Here is a 27,263-nt window from a genome sequence, read left to right on the forward strand (position 1 = left end):
TGTTTGTTTGATCAGAGGCGGTTCTGCGGGGTTCGGGTTTTTTCCTGTTTGTTCGGCCGAGGGCTGAGGGGGAGCGGCGGCGGCGGGAAGGAAATGGCGGGAGGAGGAGCCGTGAGGGGGAGCGGCCCCTCATGGAGGACCCCGAGGGACCTGTGGGGACAACGCGGGGCAGAAAGGGAGGAGAAGAGTCTGCTTTCACCGAACTCTGGCAAAGGCAAAGACAAGGGCCTTTACGATACTGATTGTGCTTTTTTTTTTTTTTTTTTTCCTTTTTTTTTTTTTTTTTTTTTTTTTTTTTTTATTTTTTTTTTTTTTTTTTTTTTTTTTTTTTTTTTTTTTTTTTTTTTTTTTTCCTCCCCCCTTCAGTGCCCACACTAATGATCGGTTTATGTTAATTGGCAATATAAAAAACATTACAAGATCTGAGGGATGAGTGCTGGAAATATTACGGTGTCGTTTCATAACGACTGGTGTGCCCTTGGCAGGTCATTTTTTGGTGGAAAAATCAGAAATTCAGGAGGTCAGGACGCCAGTGAAGTGCTGGAACAGCTGCACCCATGAGGGAGGGATCGCCCAGCCCTGAGGAGGGAGAGGAGCCAGGGCCGGCGGGGTGTTTCATGTCCTTATAGCATTAAATAACTGCATTTTATGACTTTTTTTTTTTTTTTTTTTTTTTTTTTTTTTTTAACACAGGTCCATTGTTACAACTCACTGTGAAAGAGTAGTTACCTTTAGTGCTTATACAGCAAAAATAACCATACTGTCATTAACTGCCCACCCGGCTGAATCTGAGATCTGTGCTGCTGCAGGCATGGCTCCGATTTTATATGGGATTATTCCTTAAATAACCCATGATTTAGTTTAGCATGGAGGGTTGACTGATTTTTAAGGACAAATCTTGCCATGAAGACTTTTTTCTAGGAAAGCAGCATTAGTTTGAGCAGTTAAACCTGCTGTGGTGAGACACAGTGATGTGACATTGAATGTGTGTGATGGGAAGAATTTATTACATTTTTTTGCTACGACAGATTATTTTCTTTAGGGATCTGATATAAACTTCACAGACTTCCTTTTGTTTGTGTAAAACATGCTGGCACTGACAGACTCTCTGATAGCAAATGTTTCCTAGGGAAATAGTTGTGAAGCTTTTTTTTCCACCCTACCAATGTCTTTAGATCTCTGCYGGCTTAGCTTTCATATTCAGTTTAAGATATTGGTATATATGAACTGGATTCTTTTTGCTTTAATTGAGAAAGTGCTGTTAGAATTTTCTTCAGCTTTAACTTTGGAAAACCCTGCCAAATTTATCCAGAAGAATTAGAGGCCTTTTAGTATCTACATTGTCAGTAGTCCATTTCCTATCTGTGTCTTCTAGGTATGCTTTTGAAGTGTGGATCACACAGCTTTTCTGAACCTTGCAGAAGCACTTGCCCAGAAAGTTTCATGTGATTTTTATTTTTTCCGCTTTGTTTTGGCTAATCTCTAGCAGTTGCTATAGAAATAAACTATTGGAAAACTTAGAAGAGTGGAAAAATCCAKTTCTTTCATCTAAATAAAAAATACTGTGTAGATGGGAAATGTATGGGCAAGGCTTGCATATTGCTTGTAATAGTGTATAAACCACTAGCAACAAATAACCAGTTTTTTTAGAATTTTAGTAGCATATTATTTACCTTTCTGAAAAATACGCCTTTATAATGAATATCTATGTGTGGTCCCTTGGGCAGCACGTTTGAGAACATATTTAATGTATGAGGCATACTCAGGGTTGGCAAGTTGTTCCTGTGATTCATCTGCACAGGTGGACCTAGAAAGGCATCAGGCACTCCCTGACTTGCCCATTGAAATTGGGTATTGATCACTTTTCAGCCTCAATGTTGGGGTTTTTTTTTAGAGAGAAATATGCAGTTTCTAAAAAGAAACTGAAGTTTCAAAGGGACCACAGAAAATGGAACTTATTGTTCTAATTTTGGTGATGTGGGAGTGTATTTGATTGAGAGAGGTTTTCTGACAGAGGAAGCAGTAATTGTGGAAGTTTCAGCACCTGAAATCATGCCTGGGGATCATGTGAAGGGAAAACTGARTAATTGTTAATATTTCCTGAGTACAATTTTCTGTCATTCCTATAATATACCATTTACATGCAAAAAATATGGGAATGCATATTCTTTATTATGAAATTTTTGACTGAATATAAAAGAATTAGTACTAATGAATGGCCTTTGTTCGAGAAAAGGAGTATGAAAAGTAGAATGGTGGCTTATTCAGCAAAAAGAGTAGAAGGGAGTAGAAAAGATTGTGGCAAAGATGAGGGGAAATCAGTGAAGTTCAGCATCTGTGACAGCATCCTGAGATGGGACAGGGATTCTCTGTGACTGGTGTGGGAAAACAAAGTGGAACCTGAAAGCTACAAAGTTTGATTTCATTATGATGGAAATTCAGCTGCCTAATCCCTTAGAGTAATTGTCTTCAAAGACTCCTTTTAATTATGCTCTAAGATGTAAGCAGTAATTGTTGCTGTAATTGTCTTCTAGATGCCTGATGGATAAGAACTTCGTAAGAATTGGGAAATGGTTCATAAGGCCCTATGACAAGGATGAGAAGCCTGTCAATAAAAGGTAAGGAGATCTTTACCTCAAGTACTGCTGCTGTCAGTGTTGTGGATTGTGTGATGGTAATTTGATGTTGCATTTTGGTGGTAGCTTTCCCACTTTTTTTGCTATGTAACAAGTGAAAACACGGACACTGTTCACATCAGTAGTATGTAGAAAGCAATTAAGTAAGTTTTCAGGSCTTGTTATGATAATTTAAGATAAGAAGGCGAGGTTGGTATTTATCCATTAGCTCTACAGAAATGTCACATTTATTAATATCTYTTGAGCAGCATCTGCCTGTTCCTCTCATTATGCAACAAAATTGCAGGCAGTTATAACAAATTATTTTAATTTCTGGACACTAAACCCAAACCTGACATTTTAAGCAGTAAAATAAGTAGCCTATAGATTTCTGATTTATTTTCTTTAAAGATGCCAGCCTCGATACACAGCTTTCCCTGCTCAGGCAGGCTGACAAATCAGACCTATAGGAGTGATTAATGTGTTTCTCCCACAGTAACACAGCCATGGAACAGGGGTAGCTGGCTCCACTGCTCACTGCTATTTCCTCTCCGAGCTCTAAAGGTTACAATGTTCTCAGATCTTCTGGTACTTGCATTTATAGTCATCCGCTAAACAAGTTCTGTCAAAAATAATCTGAGTTAAGCTGAAACACAGATTTTCTAACGGGAATCATTTTGACAGAACTGGGTTAGGAAGTGACTAAACACGCAGTTATGYTGGGAGATTTGAAGGTAATGAGCAGTGGAGATGAAGTGGGGTGGCAACTTCTTCATCCATCCAGCGTAGCTGCAGTCACACGGCGTCTGATGGCAGGGTGGGGACAGGTGGGAATCATCCTGCACATCAGACCTGKCTTCTCCCTCTCATCTTGATCTGCCTGCAAGGTTTAGCTGCAGAAATATTACAGTGCAATGCTGCAAACCATTGGCTTCTTTCTGTGGCAGACTTGGTGCAAACCAGCTGCTTACAAACAGCATTTGGTTTTGAGAGAATGCAGGAATTAAACATGGATTAGTCTCCTTTGTGAAACTCGAAAGTGTTAACATAGTGTGGAGTTCTCTGTTCTGTTGCTGTTTACTTTGTGGCTGACACTGTGTGTGTGTAACCTTTGATTTCACATCGATCTCATGGCAAGGAGCCATGGAAAGGTCCAGGTTTTTCCGTACCTTCCTCTGTCCTGGTTGTGCGTAATCACCTTTCTCCCTCGTGTTTTCTCTGCTGCTTTTCTGATCATACCAACATCAGCTTAATTTTCTGGAAGATTAATTCCCTGAAGTGACGTAAGAAGGGGTCAGTTCCAGTCTCTGGAAAAGAGAGGCAATTCCTTTCTGMAAAAGCTGTTTGTTTTATCCACGTCACTGCAGCCTGAGTGCTCAGATTAAATGTGCTTGTGAGTCTCCTGCCTGTTCCTGGTGTGTATCAATTTAATAAATTAAGCATCTGATACTGTAGATGATGTCTGTCAAAAAACAGCAGCAGCACTGGTGTGGGAGGAAACATCACCTTAGAATTCTGACAGATTAATAAGTCCTGTGTCTGATTTACATGTGTGGAACACCAAATCAGCSTGCACAGTGAGGGTTCTGTAGGGGATAATTGCATTTGTAAACACGAGTGCAGTCTGCAGATAAAGAAACCTAGCCTGGAAGATGTTACAAAACCTGAGTTCATGTTGAACTCTTATTTGTTTTTGAAATATTCCGTGTATAAACCTGACATTGGGGTTTTTAGGGTACACTCTTGATTTGAAGATAATGTTTGTTGTTGGTTTGGGGGAATGTTGGTTTCTCTGTTTATTTTTGTAAAGTTCTTGTCACTGTGTGACAACTGTAGATCCTTTGGATATACACCATTTCAAAAGTGTTAATTTAGCAATTATAATTATGCCTAATTTCAAATAGGTTTTGTATTGTTTCAGGTTAATAATTTTTTTTTGCTGTAAATGTATCATTAACTAATCTTACTGAAAGATTGCAGCAAAGACTGCATAAGTGGACAGTAGAGTCAGCTGTGGACAATAGCAACAAGTAGCAGGAGGCTTTGGGGACTAATCTGTTCAGACACCTTTTATTTAATCTTTTAAGCTTTCTTTCTCAGCATAGCACAAAAAGCTATCTTCACAAATTGATTCATGTTAATTCCAGATAAATTCTTCCTGGAGCTCTTGCTCTAAGCAGCAGCTTGCTCTAGATAAAGCAATAAGGAGCAGTTGCAGGAAGAAGGGGCCAACTGAGGGTGTTTAGGTATTTTAACATAAAACCTTCATAACCAAAAAAAGAGCATTTAAGAAAATATTACTGTAAGCCATGCCATTATATAAAGTAATAGAAATAAGTTGCATGTTTACACAGGGATCAGGTCAAAGTCTGGGAACAGGCAATCCCGGTTGAAAACACCTGCACTGTTCTCCTTGAGTGTGGGAAGAGACCTGTATGGATATATCCACCTTTTGAATGGTGGGAAACAGAAGGTGTCATTCTGCTACAGAAATAGAACCACTTCTGAAGTCTGCTTTTGTAYGTTTTTACTTATGGCAGAGTTATTTCATTAATCTCAAATTTCCAGTGTCCAGAGTTACTAACGCCATTTCAGGAATACATTGAGAAGTGCTGGGCTGGGTGTAAATGAACAGGGAAGGAGTTAAAAGTCAMGGGCTGGCTTTCAAGGAGTAAATTCCTTCAGGGCCTGTGGTTTTTGTGAATGGCATTAAAGGAGAAGGGCGGGAGGGCTGTGATTTCAGAATGAAGTCAAAGATGAAGTGGAGCATGGCAGTGGCCGTGACCTACTTATGCTGAGATGTGAGAGGGAGGCCTAAGAACAACAGAGGGCCTGGCCTGCCTTCCCAAGCAGTGCTGGGAACAGASTGCAGGATGAGCTCTCCTCCTCTTCCAGGAGGGCTGAGRGAGCAGCAGAGGGAGTTCCAGACAGATCCCTGTACGCTTGTTTTGTTTTGCTTACAGTGCAGACCAGATGCTTTTGACRGGAAATTTAATGCAGAACTTGTGGGCTTTCTTTCCCAAATATCTTTAGTATTATGTGTCACTTCCTAAATAATTCTACACATTTTATTGTCATCCTATAGCAGTGTGTCTAAAATAGGTTTCATGCTACTGATGGGAAATGGCAAACTTGATTTTTCTACACAGCTTTCTAAAGGAGATCTGTATGTTTGGAGTTCACTGCTCTTGTCTGATCCAAGGATTGGTAGTGCCTTTCACTATGTGATGAAAATTCATTCTTGCATTCTGTAGAGGAGCGGGGTTTGGATTTGGAAAGCACCACAATGAAGTGTTAAACATCTTACTGGGGRAAAAAAAAGCCAGCTTATGTAAGAATGCTGATTATTTTAGTGATTGCTTTCTTGGTGTGTAGGAAATTGAGGGGAAAATCAGTTTGTTTTTAACTGTATGAGCAGCTTAAGTTATTAACCTGTTCCAAATTAAATGTAAAGAACACATGAAAAAATAATTGTTGCTTTTTGTAGCTTAAATAATTTATGGGTCATCCCCTCTTGCAGAAGTTTATTGGTTTTTTTTAGCYGTAAGAAGAAAACTACTCCCTGAGTAGAATATTTTGAATTAGAGCTCATTCCTGTCCTCATCACTCGGTGAGAAGGCTGACAGGTAGGGATGGTGTTTAGGCAGCCCCTGTGGCCTCTGTGAACCAGCAGGGATGGAGCAGTGGGATTGCAGTCAGGCTGCAGMGACATGGGGCTCTTGACTGCAGTTCCCAAACAGGTTTCTGGTTGTCACTGTCCAATAAGGCAGGTGACTGACAGCCTCCTGTGATGTGCTGGAACACAAATCTCTGCGTTATGAGCGCATGGGTATCTTAATAAATATCCACAGCATTCCCATGTCAGCTCTCTTCCTACAGATTTAATCCAGGAACTTTTCCCTCTGTGACAGCTCAGGCAGTGCATCCACAGCCAGTTTTGCTCAATAAGCTGTGTTCACTTCTTTGTGAGCATCAAAACTGGGCATTAATCAGTGCCATCAAAACCTGAAGACTGCAGATACTTTAAGCACTGCTTCTTCTCTCAGTTTCTTGAAATGATCATTGCCTTTGATTTCCTGGGAGTATACATAGGACTTATCCAAGGAATGCCTAAATCAGTGATCCCGGAGTTGACACTGAGCATTGCTGCAAGCTGCATTTGCTTTGTGCCATGCCAGGAACTCCTGYCTGTCAGATCAGGGTCTTCACATGGAAACATCAGGTTGGGGAGCCCTGGAGAGGAACTGCAGTGCCAGGAGAAACTGGGAACTAAGTGGTAGCGCTGGAGCACCTAGGCTGAATCCCACATGGAGCTTTGCTCCTGGCACAGATAATGTCTTCTGGCAAATGGCACTCAGGTGTTCCATTACATGGTGACACAGTGCAGTAAAAGCACAGTAAAATAAATTGAAGTGATCTATTTAAATTTTTATGAAGAGCTGAATTTCTCAGCTTAGAAAAAGTTACTGATTGTGCACATACAGTCTACTGTGATGCAGCGAGAAGGGTTTTATTTCCTTGACTTTGAGAAAAAGAAGTCTTATAAATTATTTTAATTCTGCATGTTTGTGTACTTGTATTTTAACCATCTTAAAAAATTCAGTAATGTGATTGGTATATGTTTCTTGAAAATGGTGTATAGTGATGCTCTAGTAATATATATGTACAGTATTGCCAACACCATTATAAATGAGGAAAGAGTAGGCAGGAAAATAATAAAAATCAATCTGACTTAATTTTAAAGAATGTGTTCTTATTCCTGACTTGTCAAAATAAATGTGATAGAAATACTGAGTAATAAGAAATACTGTATATTTTCCAATAATTCTTCCTACCTCTGTAAAAATAAGCTTTTCTATTTCAGTTTAAGAGGCTTAGTTCCCAGAGAAATATTTTCATATTTTGGAGGTTTAAGTCCTGAAATGTTACATTCATCTTTACTGAGTTTCTTCTGAGGATTACTTACGGCTTCAGTAAAACCATACACCAAGCTGGTGTGTTATATCTGTGGTTGGTGTTATTTTAATTGGTAATCTTGTGTGTGCTAAAGCTGAATTAACACTTTCTTACTCTGAAATACTGTGTAGTGTACCCAGTATAATATGATCTGCATTCATACTTTAGCAGAAGGAATAGKTATAYGGATTTTGAAATAAAYGTTTTCATGTGCATTTTTCAGGCAAAAGCTGAAAGTATATCAAGGTGATACCAAGGTATTCTTGATATCAACCTGCTTATGTTTATAAACTTCTTTAAGTAATTTAATGTAATCTAATACAAGTATATTTATCTAACACCATTAATAAATATAACATTTTTATGTTTTATAGGCAAAGTAGCAAAACGTTAACAGCTTAGGGTTACTTAAGGATACTATTAAGATGGTGTGGGAAAATGCTATYCAAGCAATACCTTTTTAAGAACTATTATCTATTCTACTGGTAGTCTTGGATTATTTTGTTTGTGTGTATGTATTACAGGAATCCCATATGTAGAATTCTTGATTGAAAATGTTAGCACATTGTGCAGGAAAAAAAAAAATTTGGATTGAAAGTCTCGATGTTCATGTGCTTTATCACCGAAGTAACCTTCTAGATAAGCTATAAACTAAGATGTATTTGTTTTTGGTTGTGTTTTTATTTTWWTTTTTTTTATTTAATAATGAAAATAATAAACCAGTATTTTCTGGAAGCTGATAGGAGCTGTGCTCGAGCATGCTGTAAAATTGTTGCCTGTGTGAAATGTGTGACCCAGTTTGCAGTGGCTGTGCCCAGCTGCGCTTCGGGCCGTGGGGCCGGGCTTTGTGTGATGTCCTTCAGGARCGGAGCCGAGCAGCTGGAGCCGGGGCAAGGCCAGCTCCCACCGAGGGCTGCCCGCCCCAGCCTGAGGGCCCGGCCTTTTCATCTGCTTTCCTGGCTAAAACCATTAAAAACACAGTGGCAAAGAAACCCCAGGCACCGATTCTTCAGATTCCTCRCCCCTTGCCAATCAGGATAACGTCCTGGGAACAATAGAAGGGCTCCCTGCATGGGGTGGGTTGGTGAGATGTCACTGGAGCTGTGCTTCAGTTTGCTGCAGAGCCCCACTCCAGCCAATTCAGGTGATGCTGTGCGGTGCYTCACCCTGCTGTTTGCTGAGGGCATGGCCCTGAGCCAGCCTGCTCAGATAAAGCAGCAGGGGTGTTGTAGGTGTACTGGGGGCTGTTCAGCCCTGTCGTAGCTTGTGTTTTGGTGGTAGAAATGAGGTAGAAATTGCTTCTTCACAAGTGTGCCCTTGTCTTGATAAGAGAGGTTCTGTTATTGCMGTGCCCTCCTTGTCTGGATGCAGCATTATCTCAGTGCTGCTGCTGCGGCTGAGGGGGGCACTTGCCTGGAGTGTTTGGAGTTCCTGTGTGTTTCTGGAGCCAGCAGCACATCGGGGTCCCTCCTGTCACACCGGGRTTCCCAACGGGAGGCAGCAGGGTGGGTACTCACAGAATAATCTGGTGTGGCAGAACCTTGTAAAGGATCTTTCTAAGGTCCCTGTGTTTGGCTCCTTGCGAGCTTCCAGCACAGGAGACAGATAGCCCTGACCAACAACCACTGGTCTGAAATGAACTGGTAGCAGAATTTAATAATTTTCTGTCCTGAGAAAGAAGAATTCCATCATGCCTCCAAAGGCACCCTGTATTCCTGGGCTGTGTTTGAGCCAGGGCAGACATACCGGGTGCTGTCACAAAGTATCACAGTGTGATTTTTGTGAAGTGCCTGAGACTCTGGATTGCCTTTTACCTTCTGAAATACTCAGACTCTGTTTTCATTGTATATTTGTGACTGCCACCTCTTTGAAGGATTTTGAGGAAGCCAGGATATACAGGATATGTGTGTTAGGGTATATGTTTCCATGTGTTTCCTCTTTTACCATCGGGGGATGTGCTGCCACATACTTTTGTGGATTCCAGTTGATAATGCAGAAGAGTTGTCTCTAAGGTTTTGAAGCTAAGGATCTTTTATCCTGATTTAATTMATGCAAATCAACAAATACATGAAGCTGATCTAGTAACCTTTAACTTCTGGATGTTGTAAAACCTTCTCTTGTAGCTATTATTTATGGGCAACATTATTTTTATATACAAATACTTAAATATAAGGTTACTGGAATGCCTATATATATTCTAAAGATTTGTATTATTTGATGTAATTGAGAGATTATTTTCACACTTTTATAATTTTAAAAATGTAGTTATTTGAACAACTGAAATATTTTGGACAAGGAGTAGACAAAAGGCAGGTAGTTGAAGAAAATAAGAGTTGCCTATTTCTCTGTTTCTTTTCTGTTTCATGCCTTATTTTTATTTGCATCGTTTAGAAGTGACTGAGTATCTTCATTAAGTGCTTTTGGATACATTTGTGTCAGATACTTGAACTTCAGTAATTATATATGAAGCCTGGCTTAATCAGGACTTGGTGACCAATTAGTGCAGTCCCACTAAAGTTTAAGCTCCTTTTCTCATTATACACTCACTACTGGCACTGTTGTGTAAAGGATAAACCAAGTGCCCCTGATGTGCTGTTAATGAGATTTGTCAGGGCTCCCAGTTGCACTGTCTGCCAAACACAAGTGTTGTCACTTACTGTATCAGTAATGAATTGACTTAAGGGCTTCTCTAGATATTTAGAGGGCCTTAGTTTGGAGTACTTAAATCTGTTGCAACTCTAATTGTAGGTGCAGCAGCAGCCAGCTGTGCTGCAGGGACCTTAGGAACAGGAGAGAGTGGCTTGCCTGGCTTTCTGAAAATCAGGCTGCATTTAGGTCTTAGACTGATTTAAAATCCATGTATATGGTCTTATGAGTTCTGCAAAAATAGTGGCACTGCGGGGTTTGTTTTCAGTCCAGTTCAGAGGTAAATACACTTTCTCATATTCACAAATAACATTGGTGCCCAAAACAAACAAAACCAAAAAACTTCAGTCTCTCTCCAAAAATAGGAAAGAAAATTTCAATTGAAAGCAATTCCATTGAATTATTTCTCTCAACAATAGCACCTTTTTCATTTATTTTTCTTACATTTTTATACCTTTTTAAAACAACTCAATCTTGAAATAAAGCTTTGTGTCATAATACAGTTCCTTAGCTTATTTATTCCTAAAGTCTGTTTTCTGAGACTCATGGCCCCTTCAAAATTTTTGCTAACCCTTMTTTTCTGAAGACTCAGGCTAAAATGGTGATGGAGAAATGAATTCAAAATGAAAGAGAGTAAGTTTAAATTAAATGTTAGGAAGAAATTGTTCYGTGGGAGGGTGGGCAGGCCCTGGCACAGGGTGCCCAGAGAAGCTGTGGCTGCCCCTGGATCCCTGGCAGTGTCCAAGGCCAGGCTGGACATTGGGGCTTGGAGCAGCCTGGGACAGTGGAAGGTGACCATGCAATGGCAAGAGTGGGACAAGTCCTTTTAAATACTGCAAAATAATGTGATTTTTGTGCAATACCATATGATCCATTCGGCATTGTGTAACCAGGACCCTTGTTTAAGAAATCATCGGATGATAGGATATAAATGGACCATTTTGTGGCTGCGGTACAGCAAAAAAAGTTATGGCAATGCTTATGAAAAGAACCTAATTGTCTGGAACCATTTATAAAGTTGAGCAAAAGCTGAGTTAGTTCTTCTGAATGCTTGTAGTGTTTTAACTTACTAACTGGTCAGAATAAGGATAATGGCACATTTTTAAAGTAGCTTGCATTTGGCATAAATTTACTGCTGGTTTAGAAGATGGCAAACTTGAATGAACACGTGGTGTATCCTGTGTAATTTAAATAAGGCTGTATAAACCAATTCTTCTGGGCGGGCCCGTGACACAAACAAACCCATATCTGAATGGTGAATGGGGACCTGTAGGCCACCCTTTCCACGGCTAAAGTGAACATTGCAGAAGACTAATCTGCTGATAGAAATAATTACACAGCAAATTCAGCTTAAAATACATCATCATTTGTGAACTCTGTTGGCAACTGAGGAAAGCAAAATTCTGAATTGTGGCTCTAGTCTGTTGGTGAGAGGACAGAAGTAATGCTCAGTGCTTCTCTTTTCTGTTTGCTTCCAATGGCTTGTTCTCTTCTCCTGCATAATCACTGTAACCAAACTCTGTCSTGAGCTCAGCAATATTTATTTTTAAACCTGCCTAGAACAGGAGGAGCTGCAGTTAGAGCAGTTAYGTTTGGTGGGACAAACTGGGTAGAGTAGGATTAGTAAAGTGCATTAAGAAGCCACTGGTTGTTATTCTTGGATGCACTCTCCAAGTATGTTGTAGCAAGAAGTACTGAGTGACGGGGCTTTTACTTTTCCTCTYTGAAAAATCTCATATGGTTAAAAATAGCCATTTCATTGAAAAGAGTGGAGCAGGATGAGGAAGGAAGGARAGGTTCTGGCAGCAGATACGTGATCCAGTGCATACCTCCCTCAGCAGAGATTTTGGGTTGAATTGTGGAAGAATTTTGCCCTTTGAGGGCAAACCCTCAGGAAAAAGCCTCCTCTCTTACTTGGAGATGCAGAGCACACCTTGTTCCCTCAGTGTGAACTCTGCACAATCTTCTCAATTTGAAATGCTGGGCAGCTCTCAAGTGCTCTCACTTGGGCAGAGAAGTGACTTYGTATGTTCTGAGTGTGGGCACTTAAGAAGTTGAGAAATCCTGGACAAGTGAGCAAACACTGGATAACATTTTGGAAACAAAACCTKGATTCTCTTGCAGTGTTGGAGCCTGAGCCGATTGGATTCCCTYGAGAGAGGATAAACCCACATGTGGGCAGTCCTCTGCTTCACAGTCATGGCACACAGTGTATTTATGTCAAGTTTTCTTTCTGAAAAATCAATAAGCATAAAATGTACGTGTAATAAATCAGATTTCATTTAGTCTCTCGACTCTACCGTGATAGTAAAGCTAAGAGTGGGTAATTCTAAGGAACAGTCCTTTTTCCAGGCGCCCAGCAAAATCCTGCTCCAGCATTGCCAAAGTAATCTATGCCAATTCTGTGCTTGATGCTGCCATCTACTGCCATCATTCCTGGTGCTGCAGCAGGGATCCAACCACGGCTTTTCTCTGTGCCAAAACATGTGGTCCAGGCTCCTTTGCTGTAATTACAGCTCTGCAGATCTGCTGGTACAAGGCTTGGATATGGATACTGCTCTTCAGGATCTAAAGTACTACTTCTGGGCAGCTTATGTGTGTTACAGAGAGTTTGCATTCCACAGAGAATAGGCTCTCTAAATCCTGACACTGTGTGTGGAGTTGCCTCAGTCAGTCTTTTTTTTTGGTCAGGGTTCATCTGCCCAGGGAGCTGCAGATGAAGTATCCTGTGATCCCAGGCCACGCCTGTGGCAGCGCCTTTTGATCCTTGGTGATCTAAAAGGAAAAACCCAACAGGAATTCCTCATTCATCACTGGATTTAGCAACAGCTGTGTGAAACTCTTCTCTGTGTGACTTGCAAGGTATTTTCCTCCTGCAGGGGTGGACTTCCCTTCTTCCCCTCCACCCTTTCTTCTTGCCTTGTCCAGGTTTTCTGTGGATTTCTGAGAACCAGTCCAGATTTGGTCTGAAAAGCAGTTTTCTTACAGTACATTGTGTAATGATGGCCATCTCTAAGTGCACCAGTAGGCACTGGAATATTTGGGAAAATTGAAACTTGAATGGAGCACGGTTGCTTTCCCTTGATTTTCTGTCAGTCTGAATGTCATGGTGACAATTCTTTTGAAGTTTCCTCCTTAGGAGAGTGGGAGGGGGAAATCATTCTGAGAGAAGTGGGAGCTGTGGGTGTCTGTGTGTAGGATTTGAGGACTTCAATATGGTCCCATGATCGATGACATGACATGGCAGAGTGAGAGACTAATGCTGATGGCCAGGATGTCTGCAGGCAYGGCAGGATGAGGGGAGAAGAATCTTGAAGGACAAAGTGAGAATGTGGGGGTAGATTGAATTTCCCACCAGATCAAGGGGATTTTCTGTCTCCTGAGGGAAGCAAGCTGCAAAAATTACTTTGAGGGATCTCATCTCTTGTTAATCTCTGCGTGTTACCAGCTGTTAAAGACACGGGGAACTGCAAGTGTTTTTTGGATGATGATGTCAGTACATCTAATTATATAATTTCCATCTGCTGACTGGAAAGCTGATGGAGAAGAGCTGAAGGGAGAACATCAAAATATCTTCTTYTTTTTTTTCCTTGTTGAAGGATTCAGCAGTCTAAAATATGGCACTGGGTGTCTAATATACAGAATTCTCTCTTTACTAGTTTACAGATTGTGTAGGAACAYGTCTGTGTGCAAACAGCGTTACTGAAACCACGTTTAGCTTTGACATTTTGAAGAGCAGTTCCCTAGGACGGGACATACAGGGAAATTATTTACTGCCCTGCCCAGTTCCTAGAAAAAGATTTAATTTAGGAAGGAGCGGAAATTTTGCCTGAAGAGTATCAGATTCTGCCTACTTTGGCCCCAGCCTTGAGACAGATGTAGCATTTGGCCAAGGCAGATAAAAATCAGTGTAATACAGTTACTCTGGGCATTTCAGGAAGCTGCCTGTGATTATGTGCTTCTAATTTCTTAAAAAKAAATATACCCAGATCCTCTTCCTAAATAATCCCTTACCATAAAAATTGTCTCCAGCAGTGGTCAGAACTGGGACAGCTCAGGGAAGRCTCTTCAGATCATGCCAAGAATTCAGTTATTTTTCTGTACACTCGGTCAGGTTCCTGCTGAGTTTGACAATACAACTTGACATATTTTTATGTTTAACAACTGTTGATGAATTTTTCTTTTGTGCATTTAATTGAGTTTGAACCCACACAGAATTTCAGCCTGCATAAATACTCGTTGGTAATTAATACCATAGCTCATCTATGCAATGGGTGGGAAAAAAGGTTGGGGATTTTGGTTTACATTTTTCATTCATTAATGTACTGTTAGGGCTCCTATTTCCTGTGTGAAGGAGAGAATGCCTCTCTCTGTATGCTTTTTTTGTCTCAAGCCTTTTGATTTTAGTACACATCTGCTCCCTCCACGTTCATTTCATCTCCTACACAATGAAAACTCCKTATGTTCTTTGTATGGAATTATTATTTTTTTTGCCTCCTGCTCTTTTTCTTATGTTTATTTATATTGAATTTAATTTGTGGGGTTTTTTTCTGTTTTTTCCCATTGTTTTTCTTCTTTCCTGTTATCCAGTCTTTGACTTCTCTGAAGTTGTRCTACAGTTCTTTGCCTCAATTCAGTTTTCATATTTTCCTGTATCAGAGTAGTAGCAGAATTTGTGTCTGTGCTGTTTGCCTTATTCTCTTAATTCTTATTATTTTAGCCTTTATAATTGTGATGTCTCTTTTAAATGCAAAGTTAAGTCAAGGACTGTGTCTCAATGCTGGAAGAAATCAAAGAGGGCTAAGTGATCTCAGGAGAGGCACTTAAGTAGCTGTAGTGTTTGTATAAGCGAGAGAATTAAAAGAACTAATTAAAGAAAGCTGGAGCACTTTATGAACTGCCCACACAGACCTGTTTAGTACAATTCAATCCAAACCTGTAGCACTTAYACTGATGGTAAAAATGAACAGAGAAATAAATATCTCACTGATGGAAGTTAGCAGAGAAAAAGCTGTTCTAAATGAGGGAATTAAATGTTATAACCAGTTGATTGAGARATTCTACTGGCCAGTGAGTTTAATTGTCCATTCCCCCACTCTGTGCATCACATGTTAGTTTTATTTACAGGAGATAACACTGTCAATGACACCAAATCTCTCTTCTTCTGTTATAGTGGCTGTTTTATGTAATAAAGGGTGCCTTCCGTATAGCAGGATTTGCTGTTGTACTTCATTATTCTTAAGGCCACTCTTCTTACAAATCCATGATTGTTCCCAATCGTGTCACACACATACACTGGTAATTTSAACTGCATTTCCATTTCCCTTTATGTAGCATTTATGATCTTCGAAGATTCATTTTGGATGTAAATTACCAGTTCAAGAGTATAAAAAGAGAAATCTATTTAATGTTGCAATTTTGAATGATGGTTTTGCATGAGTGGAGATGATTTACTTTGAGTTGAAAAATAAACCAGTCAATCCTTTTACAATACACTGTCACAATAGAGATCGCAGAATAAGAGTGTGAGTTTGGTGGGCTTTTGTTTTGCTCAAGTTKCAAACTGCAAACCACTGTTTTGAGACTGGACTGACCTTGGTTTATGGTATATTTCCCTGAAAATTCTTTCGATTATTTATTTTTATTTAAGTGAACACCTCCATATACTTCAGCTTTGTCATTTGTGTGGTATTACAGAAAACTCGAAGTTTCCTGGAGAACAGATGGACCAATAAAGTCTCCACCAAACCTCCATACTTATTTTAGAATCTATTTCTGGTACAGTGCAATCAACAGCAACAAAGACCTAAAAATAGCAGTGCTTTATTTTAGGCTGTCCTGATGCCTCTGTGCTTTTCTGGCAGTGYGCTTTGTGTCACTGACGTGCTCGTGTGACCTGTCTGCTACTTGGAGGTGGATTTTTGCAATCTGCTCCCTGTTTTGTTCTGGGCTGCTCTAATCAAGCTGAGCACACAATTTCCTTGCTGTAAAACTCCAGAGATTAAACAAGGAAGACTTGGCTTGCAGCACCTCTGGAGCCAGGGGGATGCTGCTCTGTCCTCACCGTGCCAGCTTACAAGAGCTTTGGGGATACAGCTGGTTCACAATTTAAGAGTTTCAGAGATCTTTTGAGAAGCTTCAGCAATGTTCTTTAAATGAAGATGCTGATAATTTGAAAAAAATAATTTGGGGCTTTAAAAAGTCTTTAAAAAATAATATTTTCTATAAATGGTAATGAACAATGAGAATCACAGCTCAAGTCAGGTACTTATGTGGTTGGCAATGTTGCAATATTTCCACCTGTCCTTACCCTTTGCAGATACATCCTTTACTGGAATTCTGCTGCTTTGTTTGAAAAAGTACTGAGCTAACTTTACGGGTGTGATTTTACTGTTAAGCTTTTAAATATTATTACTTTTTCTAAAAGTCTCTATAAAAGCCAGCCAAGTGAATTTTTACATACTGCGTTGGTAGCGTGTTAAACTAAATAAATAGATTAAAGCAGTTTATAGTAAAAAGCACATTGGAAATGTAAACATGTATTAAGCAAGACAAAGATGTGGTTAGTTAGACACACAAACCAACCAGGAGATCACAGAGAATCAGCCCTATTTATTAAACAGTCAGATGGCACTGCAAAATAATATTGGTGTCATTCTGCCAAAAGCAGCAGATTGCCACCTGGGCTGGGTGAAAGAACCATCTCTCTCTACGGTTCCAAAATCTGTAAGAGGTTTTTATTGTGTAGTTAAAAATCTTGGGTTTGGAGGCGGTTATTAGCATCTCTGTGATTTAATGTGCAGGTCGCTGCTGGTAGGGTTTGCTGGCACCATYAGGCACCTACTTCATGTCTCTGTCAGCGGGAATTGGGCATTATTTGTTTCTTTGAGATCCTACTTGGTGTTTTTTTYCATCTAACTACAACCATTTGCTTTTAAAAATCTGGTTCTGAAGTTTGTTGGTGATGTAAGTCCTGTGTTCAGTGAGTAAAGGATTTTAAATTCAACTGAGGGTTTGGGAGGTTTAGTATTTTAAATGCCTGAGTGGGGTTTTTTGACCAGTACTTAAACTTTTTTTGAAAGTTCTGTATGAAAGCTTTAATTTTGTCACTCCTGTTTAGCCTTCCTTTGCAGCTTCTCAAGTAATTCCTGTTAAATGAGCAAGACTTATCCACCTGTTTGTGAGAGTGGCAATAGAATAGTTATTTGTTGAAATGTTTCATTATGGATAGAATTATTTAACTCTGCATTCATGGGGCTGTTTGTGTGGATGTGCACATAATCCCAAACACAATTTTTATGCACACAGTTTCTGTCAGCATGTTAGAGAATATGGTTTGTGGGCAAAAACCCCTGAGCTGACACACGGCTCTTCCTGGCTTTCTTGTTTTGAAACAATTCTGGAGCATCTGTCATTGTTTCACACAATTTCCTGTAAAGCTGCCTGTGGCAGTTGCACTCATTCTTTATTACCCAGGGGCTTTGCAAGCTATAAAATAATGTATCTGACTACCTAATAGCCTAATATTCAGCCTTCCCAGGAGAAGGGGGAGTGGAAAGCTGGTTTTACTTTCTTTTTTGCTGACCATACAAACCTGACCCTCGATGAGGTGCTTTTATCCATGTTGTCAGTGAAGTCAAAGGATTTCCTGTGATAATGGCTTTTCTAGCTGGGAGATGGCTCCTTCCATCTTCCAGAGAATGGCTCTGATCAAATGAGATTCAAGTTCTKCCTTAATACAAATGGCACATCTGCATGTGATTATCTTTTTAACAACCCCTTGGTTTTTTTGCTTTGTTTATTAGTTTAGAGGCCCTTTGTACTGAAATAGACTGTAAACGCGGTCCAAAAATGTGATGCTTATGGATGCTGGGTTGTGCCTGTAGGATCCTTGCTGCATGTGCACACACATTACATCATCTGTGCTTAGCTATAGATAGATATGTGGTRCTGCTCTTCTTTTAAACTGGGTTTTTTGTTAAGGAGAATAATTTTCAGATATTTTTAGTTGAAAACCGAAATGCATATAAAGAGCTGCTTTTCTGTTTTGTAGTGGAATAAATTAATGTTTTTTTCTGTGGAAATTTTTCTTCAAAAACCTAAATAACAGCAATTAGAATTAATTTAAATTTCCTAATCCTAATGGAATTGCCTTAAGATCAATATGTGGTGAACACTTCACTCTTAGTTCATTTTGCATGACAACAGTTCCATTGGGGTTACTTATAAAACCTTATTTAGGTAAGTTTGAAGAATTAAATTATGCTTGTGTGKATTGGGGCTGGAAAACCCCATCCACAGACCTACTGTACCAGWACAACCTAAAATTCTATACTACCAACTAGAAACAAACCTCAAACACAGCAAAAGATTTGTCCTAAAATWTTAAAAGTCATAGAGCAAAGGAATACTTAACCACTGTTCAGGTTTTTGTCTTTCAAATGAGTTTCTTGGAAACAGAGAAATATTGCTGCAGATTTGAGAGGAACCTGGTGAGTAGTGAGAAGTGAGATGAACTGGTGGGAGCARTGGTCAGGAGCCTGGGTGTGGGGGTGAACTCCTCACAGGGAGTGTCACCAATGCCCATCAGTGCAGGGAGTTCTGAGCTGGGCAAAGCAGGAGTTGGGAGCTGCAGTTTGAGTGTCTCAGCTGCACCATCGTGTACAGAGGATTGTGTGTGATGCCTGCTGGTTTAACAGCGCTCTGCCTCCTTCYCTGCAGTTGGATTCCTTCAAGTTCTTATTTAAAAAACACTTGAGCTGCACATAATTTCAGAATATCACATTCCAGTGAAGCCGTTGTAACCACATGATTGTTCAAAGCTATGTCCTGCCTTCCCTGTCTGGCTGAATTAGGGTACAGTCTTCATTTGTACATTCCAAACTCATGAGCAGCTTCAAAGAGATTCTTTTCCTGGCCSGGTCGCTGCCAGGGATCCTCCAGCTTTCTGATCTCAATGTGGAACCATGGCTCTGTTTAAAATCGGGCAGCTTTTGGCCTCATCCTCAGGGAGGCGTTAGCTATGTTTGGGAGAGGAGATGTGTGATGGGGGGGCTTAACCAGCATCTAAGCTGCTGGACTTTCCACTTGCAAAGCACTTCAGCAATCCTGAATGGGTATTAATAAAACCCCTCCTGCTGTACCCACACATTTAGAAACAGGAACTGTGTATTCCTGTCCCTCTGTCCTGTGCTAAATGCTTACATTCACMGGTTTTTGTGATTAATCTATCTGATACCAGTCATGCACCTCTGCAAACAKAAAACTTCCCACCATGCCATGAGGTTCCAAAGTACACCAGTGTGTTTGGCTGGCTTTCCTCACAGGATGAGGGAGTTTGCTGCTTCCTCCCTCCTCAYGGGGTGACCTTTAAATTTTGTCCCGGTGATTATTTGAGATTGCTGAGASATGGCTGTGTATGTATCTCTGGATGTATATTTAGAAATGCCATGGTCTCCTCACAGTTGTGTTATTTCTTTTTTTCCTAATTGATTTCATAGGATTCCTTTACTGGCAGAGTGCACACAATACTTGCATTTCAAGGAGCACTTCAGATGTGTAGTTGTCTTTTTAGGAGCTTAATTTTACCTGTGAATTTTGTGGTCGGATAACGTAATTTAAGTCAATATTTAGATTTTTCTTGTCTGCTACTAGCCCTGACCTAGTCTTCTTACCAGATAGGAGCATGTGAAGAATCTTTAAAATTTTATTAAAATTTCATCTTTCAACAGRAGCTTAGGAAAACATTSACTAATGGCTGAAAAATGTGAACTGAGCTGTTCCACCCAGACAATTTTAATRTAGGGAGAGTGTTTGTYGCTCAAAGTAAGAAAGGAACTACCYAGTCTGATTCTTTTCCAAGGAAATAAAYTRTCTCACTGCAGAGTTCTTATTTMATATGTGCCTCTGCAGAGTCAGGTGCACTGAGGTGTTGTGTGGAACAGTGACACAGGCTTTGCCCCTGGACAGTTACAGAAACCTGCCCTGAGGGAAAAGAGTCGCAGTTCTGTTCCAGTGCAGGGACAGACACTGCTTTGTACCCACCAAGGCACCAGAATCGGGAATGGTGCATCTTGCAGGGCGTTCTAGAATGGACATCTTGAGTTTCAGGAATTACTGAAGTTTCTATTCCTTTGTCTAGTGCTGTCAGTGAAGCAGCCAAACCCCAGGAAGTAATTGAAATTAACTTTTTCTTAATGTATGTCTGTTTTTACTCAAATGATTATTTGATTCTGCTGAGAATCTATTTTAAATATCAAGACTTAAGGTAGGCTCTAGTAAAAGAATTACTAATTTCTGAGGTTTAGGTTTTTGGTTTTTTTTTTACTGTTGGTTTCAAACAGGAAATAACAAACTTGCCCTGAAGTACAGGGTGGGAATAACATGAAGGACAATCCTAATTTTTTTTCTGGCGATTCCTTATGCTTTAATGTTGTTATCTGTCTTTAACCACTTAATTCCATGTGAGAAGGGTTGGCACTTGTGTGTTACAGATGGAGAAAACAAAGGTGTAGGACAGGGTTGGCTTACATAGGCCAGCAGAATGAAACATAAACCTCTTCTTCATCCTGCCCTCTGGAAGGGAAGGGTCAAATCCTGTTAGTGCTTAATCCAGGGAAGTGCTACTGCAGAGAGAGAGCTTTTCCTGGGAGTCTGAACTCACACCCAGCTTTCTCTCTGCCTCCATGCTGCCAAATTTGGCTGCTTCATTTGCAGTCTGTGCTTCTGGAAAGAAAGAAATCTGAGAGAAATCTGTTTCTTCAAGTGACCTAAATAATTCTCCTGCTTCCTCTGCTCAGCTCAGTGTTACTCCGTCGCCTGCAACATTAATAGGATCAGATAATATCGGAGACTTGCGGGTGTTTTTTCATAATTATCTGTTTAACCTTGTGATTGAGGGTAATGCATCTCCTCCATCTGGTACTAATTCAGCTGAAGTAAAACTGGTTTGTCTGTTTGGAAGCTGTTGGAGCAAATGCTGATGGATAATCATGAGGAGCCATTAATAATGTCATTAACTGACTTGGTACCATTTTTAAAGGTAGAAATGGTTATTGATGCAGGCCACTGATGTGAATTCTAGGGCAGAAAATCTCAAAGCCCTGCTGGTTCTGAGAGATGTTTTGCAATCATTGTGTGAAGGAATTTTGTAGGTGCTGTTTCAACTTCCATATTCTAAACCTTGTCACCGCACTTCCCACTAATGAGCAGGCTGGGGAAAGAAGCCAAGAAATTAATGGACCATAGAAACTAAATTACCCTTTCAACCCTGAAGGAAGTCTTCCCTCGTACTCAGCTCATGAATTGATCCCAACACAAGGAAAACAGAACCTGCTAAAGCCATTTACTGGCAGTGTCTTACCTTGGTATTAAATCCATGTAGTTTTATACAGAACCAGATCTGCCTTCTTTCTAAATAATTTTCCTAGATTTAGATTTCTTTCAGACTTCCACATGTGATAAAATTTGGCATCTATCCGAAATGATTTCCCCCCCTTCCTGCTCCCCTGAATTCCCATGGCTGCTGGAAAATTGAAATCCTTTCCGCTTTATGGAGAGAGGTTTAGAAATGGAAATTTCAGGGCTAGCTTAGATTGCTATTGCACTACTTATCATCAGCTTTTATGTTAGAGAAGGAAAAATTCTGAGGAAAACCATAGTTAACTACCAAGTTCTCATGAGACATGTTTTTAGCTACTTGGTATTGTTTGGTTAAGAAAAAAAGAAGCTGCGTGGAATCCAGTTTTTTCACTTGGCTGACCTTACTCTTACAGTTCATCTGTACTCTGTGTGATCAGTATATGTATATTTTTACAGACAAGGTGTTTAAAACCCGCATACAGATGTATTGYTTTCACAGTAACTCACCATTGCCACCTCAGATGGTGACTGTAGTGACTCAAGTAGGACTACTGAAAAATCTCTCTTCCTAAAGTGTATGAAGAAATGAACCACCAAACCTGTCTGATGCTGGTGTAGCTTARATTTGCAAAAAATATTGAATTCAAACAGTTCAAAGCAGGTCCTGAGAACCTGTATTARCAAAAGAACACTTGGGTTGTACAAATCCATTTGCAGTGGAGGTTCTGCCAGTATTGTGTCTGTGAGGAGAGGAGGGGCTGGAGCTCTGCTCCTTATGTCAGCAAATGTTCTCAAGGGTTGGCTGTGTTTTAGAATTTTTACACCTGAAAAGTCTCTCAAAGTTTTCCATGCTCAGCTTAAGCTGGATCATTGTATTTGTGCTCTTGATGTTGTGGTGGGGYTTTTTTCCCAAGAAGAAATCAGTGAAATGAGTCAGAAGTGACAAGAAATCTGGAATGAGAGGAATTGCTTGTGAATCTCTTCAAGTCATTCTGGATATTATTAGGAGTCCCWGAAAGAACAGCTTCCCTGGAAGCTTGATGCAGGACTGGTTGTGTGATTGAAATAAGAATATCGTGTTCCATCACTRTGCACTCAAACTTCCTTGTGGAAGGATCTGTGGCACATTTAGCTGGCAGTTTCCAGCCACCACAGAATTGTAATTTCTGGGCATTACAGAAGGGCATTACACTCATGACCTACTCCTTCTGGGWTAAAAAAACAGAGATTCCTGCAGAATTTTGGATACAGATCTCCCTTTGAAACTRACTGTGTGAYAAAAGTAATTCTTCYGTATGAATATATCGTGTATTTTCACAAATACATAATTTCATTTCCATCATGGAAATGTGTCTTCCTCTARCAGATACCTGTTGAAAGTTCCATTTCTRTGAAATACAAAAGCGTAGCTTTTTGTGTAATGTTAGCAGTTKCTGTATGATTCAGATACTGGCAGAAACAAATTGTCTCATTGCTGATACTTGTTGCAAATTGCTGGCTGGCTAAATAGAAAATRTTCACAACTTCTGTCACTTAGGGATTATTGGCCAGTGTGATAAAGCCYCTCACTTGATGGGTTTTAATATTAATGAATGATAACTTTACAACACTTATTTTTTACATAAGGACTGTGTTCTTTGGTACTCTCAGGGATTTTTTTGCCTCTGAAAGCCTGTCTTAAAAATGTCTTAACTAACAGTGTCTGAAAGAGGGAAAATGAAGTTCACAGAATGCATAAGAAATGTGGGGATTTGGATCTTTAGGCCACTGGAGTACCAAGGAGGTGTGAARTCTCTCACGTCTCTGGTTAATGTAGCTGGAGGGTTCGGTTGGGCATGRGGGCTTTTCTTTCTTTTTGAATTCTGTTGCTGATGATTGGAGCACAATAACATTTAATAACTTCAGGCTGCTGCACTGCTGCTTCTGGTGGTTTGCACTTGGGACATGGTGTGTGATCTTCTGCTTCCTCCAGATCATAAATATTCTGCTTCTTGGTTTGTTTCTTCTTCATTTGAATTCTCAGTGGGCTTTATGAAGTTGTTTAATAAACTTCATTTCATTGAGAAATGTAGATTGAGTTGTGTGCTTAAGCCTAAGTGGTTGTATTTGACCAGAAGTTACATTGAGGAGATGAGAATATAAATCAATTTCCTTGCCCGGCTCCAGTCTTTTAATCCTCCAGCCTGCCCTTCAAGGCTCTCATTTCTCTCATTAAAGAGCCAGTCCTCTGTTTTTGCAGGAATTCTTTGAGTTCATTCATTTATTCACTCAGTCTTTTCTCTTTCATGGGTAGGAATTTGATTCTCATGGAGTCCTGCTCCAATGAAATCTGATAAAGAAACAGATTTTTATTTATTTATTTATTGGGTTGGGCCAATCTTTACGTCTCCCCTAAGTGCCAAGAACACTGACATCTGATAAGTGCTTGTCTTGTCAGTTGGTCAGTATTGGCARCCGATGCTGCAGGGGGAATCAAGTGGAAGCAAAATCCTGTGTGAAGCTGTTTATTGCTTGTCTGTCCTGTCCACGGTGTTGGCCACATCCTAAAGAGTTTCCTACACCAATGSCCTTTTTTCTGCCTTGCTGCAGTTAGTCTACATGAGTGTAACTTCATGGATATATCTAAAGAGTGATTTACTGCATCTGCTTCTGGATTTTGGTCTTGGAGCAGACAGGATGAGAGGGAACACRAAAACATTTTCTTCCATTTGGGTATTTTGCTTGGTCACTTACTGTAGCAGCCTTTTAACTTAATGAGAAATTTGACAGTCTTATTTGTTTTACCTTTTTCACTCCTAAGTTCCAGTCATTTTGTTGAACTGTAGAATAATGGCAGAACTTTCTTTTTTTTTTGTTTGTTTGTTTTTTTTCCTTTGCTGAAACAGGTTGTGTTGTTGCTTAGAAAACATTTCTTAAGCCAGTTGTTTAGGTGCTTTCTTTGAACTAATTTGTCTCTAGCTTCTCCTATTCAGTAGCAGTAGTATTTTTCCCCCTGCTTCCATGATGTGGATTTATTGCAGTATATAGGAAGTTGCAAAGTACTGATAGYTGGAAATGGCATTTCTCTGCTCTGTAGGTATGTGAAAAGTATTGCGTTGCTAAATATTGATTTCAGATATTCAAAACCTTTTGTTTACACTGTTGATGGGCTTACTGGAGTACATGATTATTTAAGAGCAGCTTTAATTTCTGTTATGCCAATGCTGTTTAAAATGCAGAAAGGCAATGCCGTCGGTGCTACAGTGGGATTGTTTATTTTGTCTCCTCTGCCACAGAAGAAGGTGCAGTTCCCAGAGCTGTGCTTTCTGYAGGCTGTTCTTTGAGGGAGTAACAAAATAAGACATAACTGTAGGAACAGTGTGTGGAACAAGCAGAGTTCCCAGCAGGAATTCAGCTGATTGTTTATAGCTCATGACACATTCACTGCTCTTGGACATAAAGCACTCCTGTGATTTTCTTTGCAGCAAACACTTTACTTGCACTCRATCTACATTTGTAGTATTTATACCTCAAAGAACCCCAAACACAGCAAACCCTCACAAACRAAACTACTGTACTCCACTTTCTGGAATAAGGATCTTGATTTTCCCCTCTTTAAAAAGAAAGGTACTTTACAAGTTTAATATTGTTCTGAGTCTCCTTAACCTGGTAGCCTATTTTACAGTTCTTGTTTTCTGCCTGTCCAAAAAATGTCACATCCATTCAGAATTTTTTTCTAAGTTGGATTAAGAGAATCTCCTCTTTCTGACTAATTCCTTTTATACAGAATTTAAAAGAAAATCAGTGCTAAGAAAATACACTTTCAGAGTGATGTTTGTAGCACTTCTAAACATTCTTGTTGTATTTTGGCTATTTTGAAGTTTGCTGTTCTATTAAATCTACAGATTTTGGGGTAATAATTCCCCCTTACATGATAGACTTCAATTCTGGAATTAAATGCAAGTGTGTATTTGACCTTTCTGCCATTCTCTTGATGAAGACATGTCTCTAGACCAGTTCTCCCATGGTCAGAACAGTGAGGTCAGGGAAGTTTTTGAGACAGAATAAAGGACATTGGTGGTACCTTGTTGTACCATGCAACCACTGCCATCAGTAAATAATGGTATCTTTGCTTCTTAAGAACCTCTGCAGCACCTGAAACGTCTCATTTTACAGTGGGATTCTTGGATAGGTCACTGAGCATCAACAAAGAAGGYTTTTGTTTTGCTGCTGGGTAGATTGGGTGGGCAGCTTGGGTACTGAGAAAAAAGTGAAATAATTTGTATGTTCTTAGCTTCATTCATCTTCAGTCTTAGCCTTACCAACCTATTCTACACAAAAGACTCAAATAGCCTTCACTCTGACTTTCCTCTCTRCTCACCTGCATTTACATGTCCTTTTTTCTGGGCTTGTCGGTATATCTCCTGCAGTAGCTGATTGTGCTGAAACAAGGCAGCCTCATCCCGGCCTGTGTACAGAGGCCTTGCCATCTCTGTGGGAACAGGRCTGAGATTATGCAGCCTATTGTGCTCACACCTTCCCAAACCTGCTCGTATTTCCTGATAGGGATCAGGCTGGGGAGCAGTCCCACCATTTACCAGAATATTTTCAAAAGGAAGCCACCTCCCCCTTCATAGGTCAGGTAAACACAATATTGTGAAGATTCTGCCTGTCTTCAGGTGCCTGGGGTGATAATAGAGCAATCCCGTGTTACCAAGAAATTCCTGGTTCCTGCTGTCAGCTGTCTTCCCTTTGGAGCAGAGGTGGATGCAGCCAGCTCAGGGCTGGTGGATCTCTCTTGAGAACAGATTGAGGATGGGGTGAGGCTGCACATGGCACAGTTGTCCCCAGCACAGAGGAGAAATGTGCCAGCACAGAGACCAACGTTTGAAGAGCCAACAGAGACTCCTGCTGATGTTAAAAAATGAGAGGAAATGGTGTATAACTCTTTTTCTTGTCGGTCCATTTATTAGTTATAGCATGAGACAGTTTTTCTGGGCTAGACAGGAGAAGCTTGGGTTGTGAAGTGGCAGACTACACTGAGGGATGTCACTGTGATTTCAGTCATTCTCTTCTCCCACATTCATTGGTAAACCCTGTGTTTCCTCTGTTCCTGGAACCTCCAGGAATAGGATGGTAACAGAGCTGTAGCACACACTTGAGTTGGAATGTTCAGAAATTTTGGCAGTCTGTCAAGTGACCAGGTTGGGRGAGGAAGAACCAGAATTGGGAAGTGGTTATTTACTTTTCCTTCACCCTATAATTCAAATTTTAGTCAAAATTTAATAGTATTTAATGGAGAGCATGAAGAGAATGCTTCTGACCTTGAGGAAAATCCTGCCAAATCTCAGTGACCCGTTAGAAATAATGAAGTTTAAGGGCTTGTCAGAGAAGTTTTGTGAACTTKTGCAGTTTAAATACAGTGGAGTCCATGTAAGCGTGGCTGCTTAACCTTTTAACAGCTGACTTCATGGAGCTCAGCTTTTCCTTGTGGTTCCGTTTCCTTCCAGTGCCAGGTCTGGTTGGAAAATCAGGGCAAACTGSACCTTTTTTACCTCCTTCACTATGGGTTAGCATTATGCACTGATGCTCAGCATTRCACATGTGGAGATCTCTGTACACATGGCACAATAGTGTCATTTCTGCCTGGTAATTAATAGGCTAATCCAGCTATTACAGCAATTTCTTTAATTTTGTTTCCATGTT

The 27,263-nt window shown here is 40.2% G+C and overlaps 1 protein-coding gene across 1 annotated transcript in view; it reads left to right on the forward strand.

Annotated features, from left to right (window-relative positions):
* The window catches only part of MED13L (mediator complex subunit 13L), a 170,822-nt gene that overhangs the window by 84,401 nt on the left and 59,158 nt on the right, over positions 1 to 27,263 (forward strand). Inside the window, exon 4 of the mRNA XM_057377446.1 lies at positions 2,535 to 2,618. Within this exon, the coding sequence (XP_057233429.1) occupies positions 2,535 to 2,618 (84 nt within the window). The remainder of the gene's footprint in view (positions 1 to 2,534; positions 2,619 to 27,263) is intronic.

Source organism: Malurus melanocephalus, unplaced genomic scaffold, assembly GCF_030028575.1.
Source record: "Malurus melanocephalus ecotype Western Australia unplaced genomic scaffold, MMel_1.1 scaffold_316, whole genome shotgun sequence".
NCBI classification, from domain to species: domain Eukaryota; kingdom Metazoa; phylum Chordata; class Aves; order Passeriformes; family Maluridae; genus Malurus; species Malurus melanocephalus.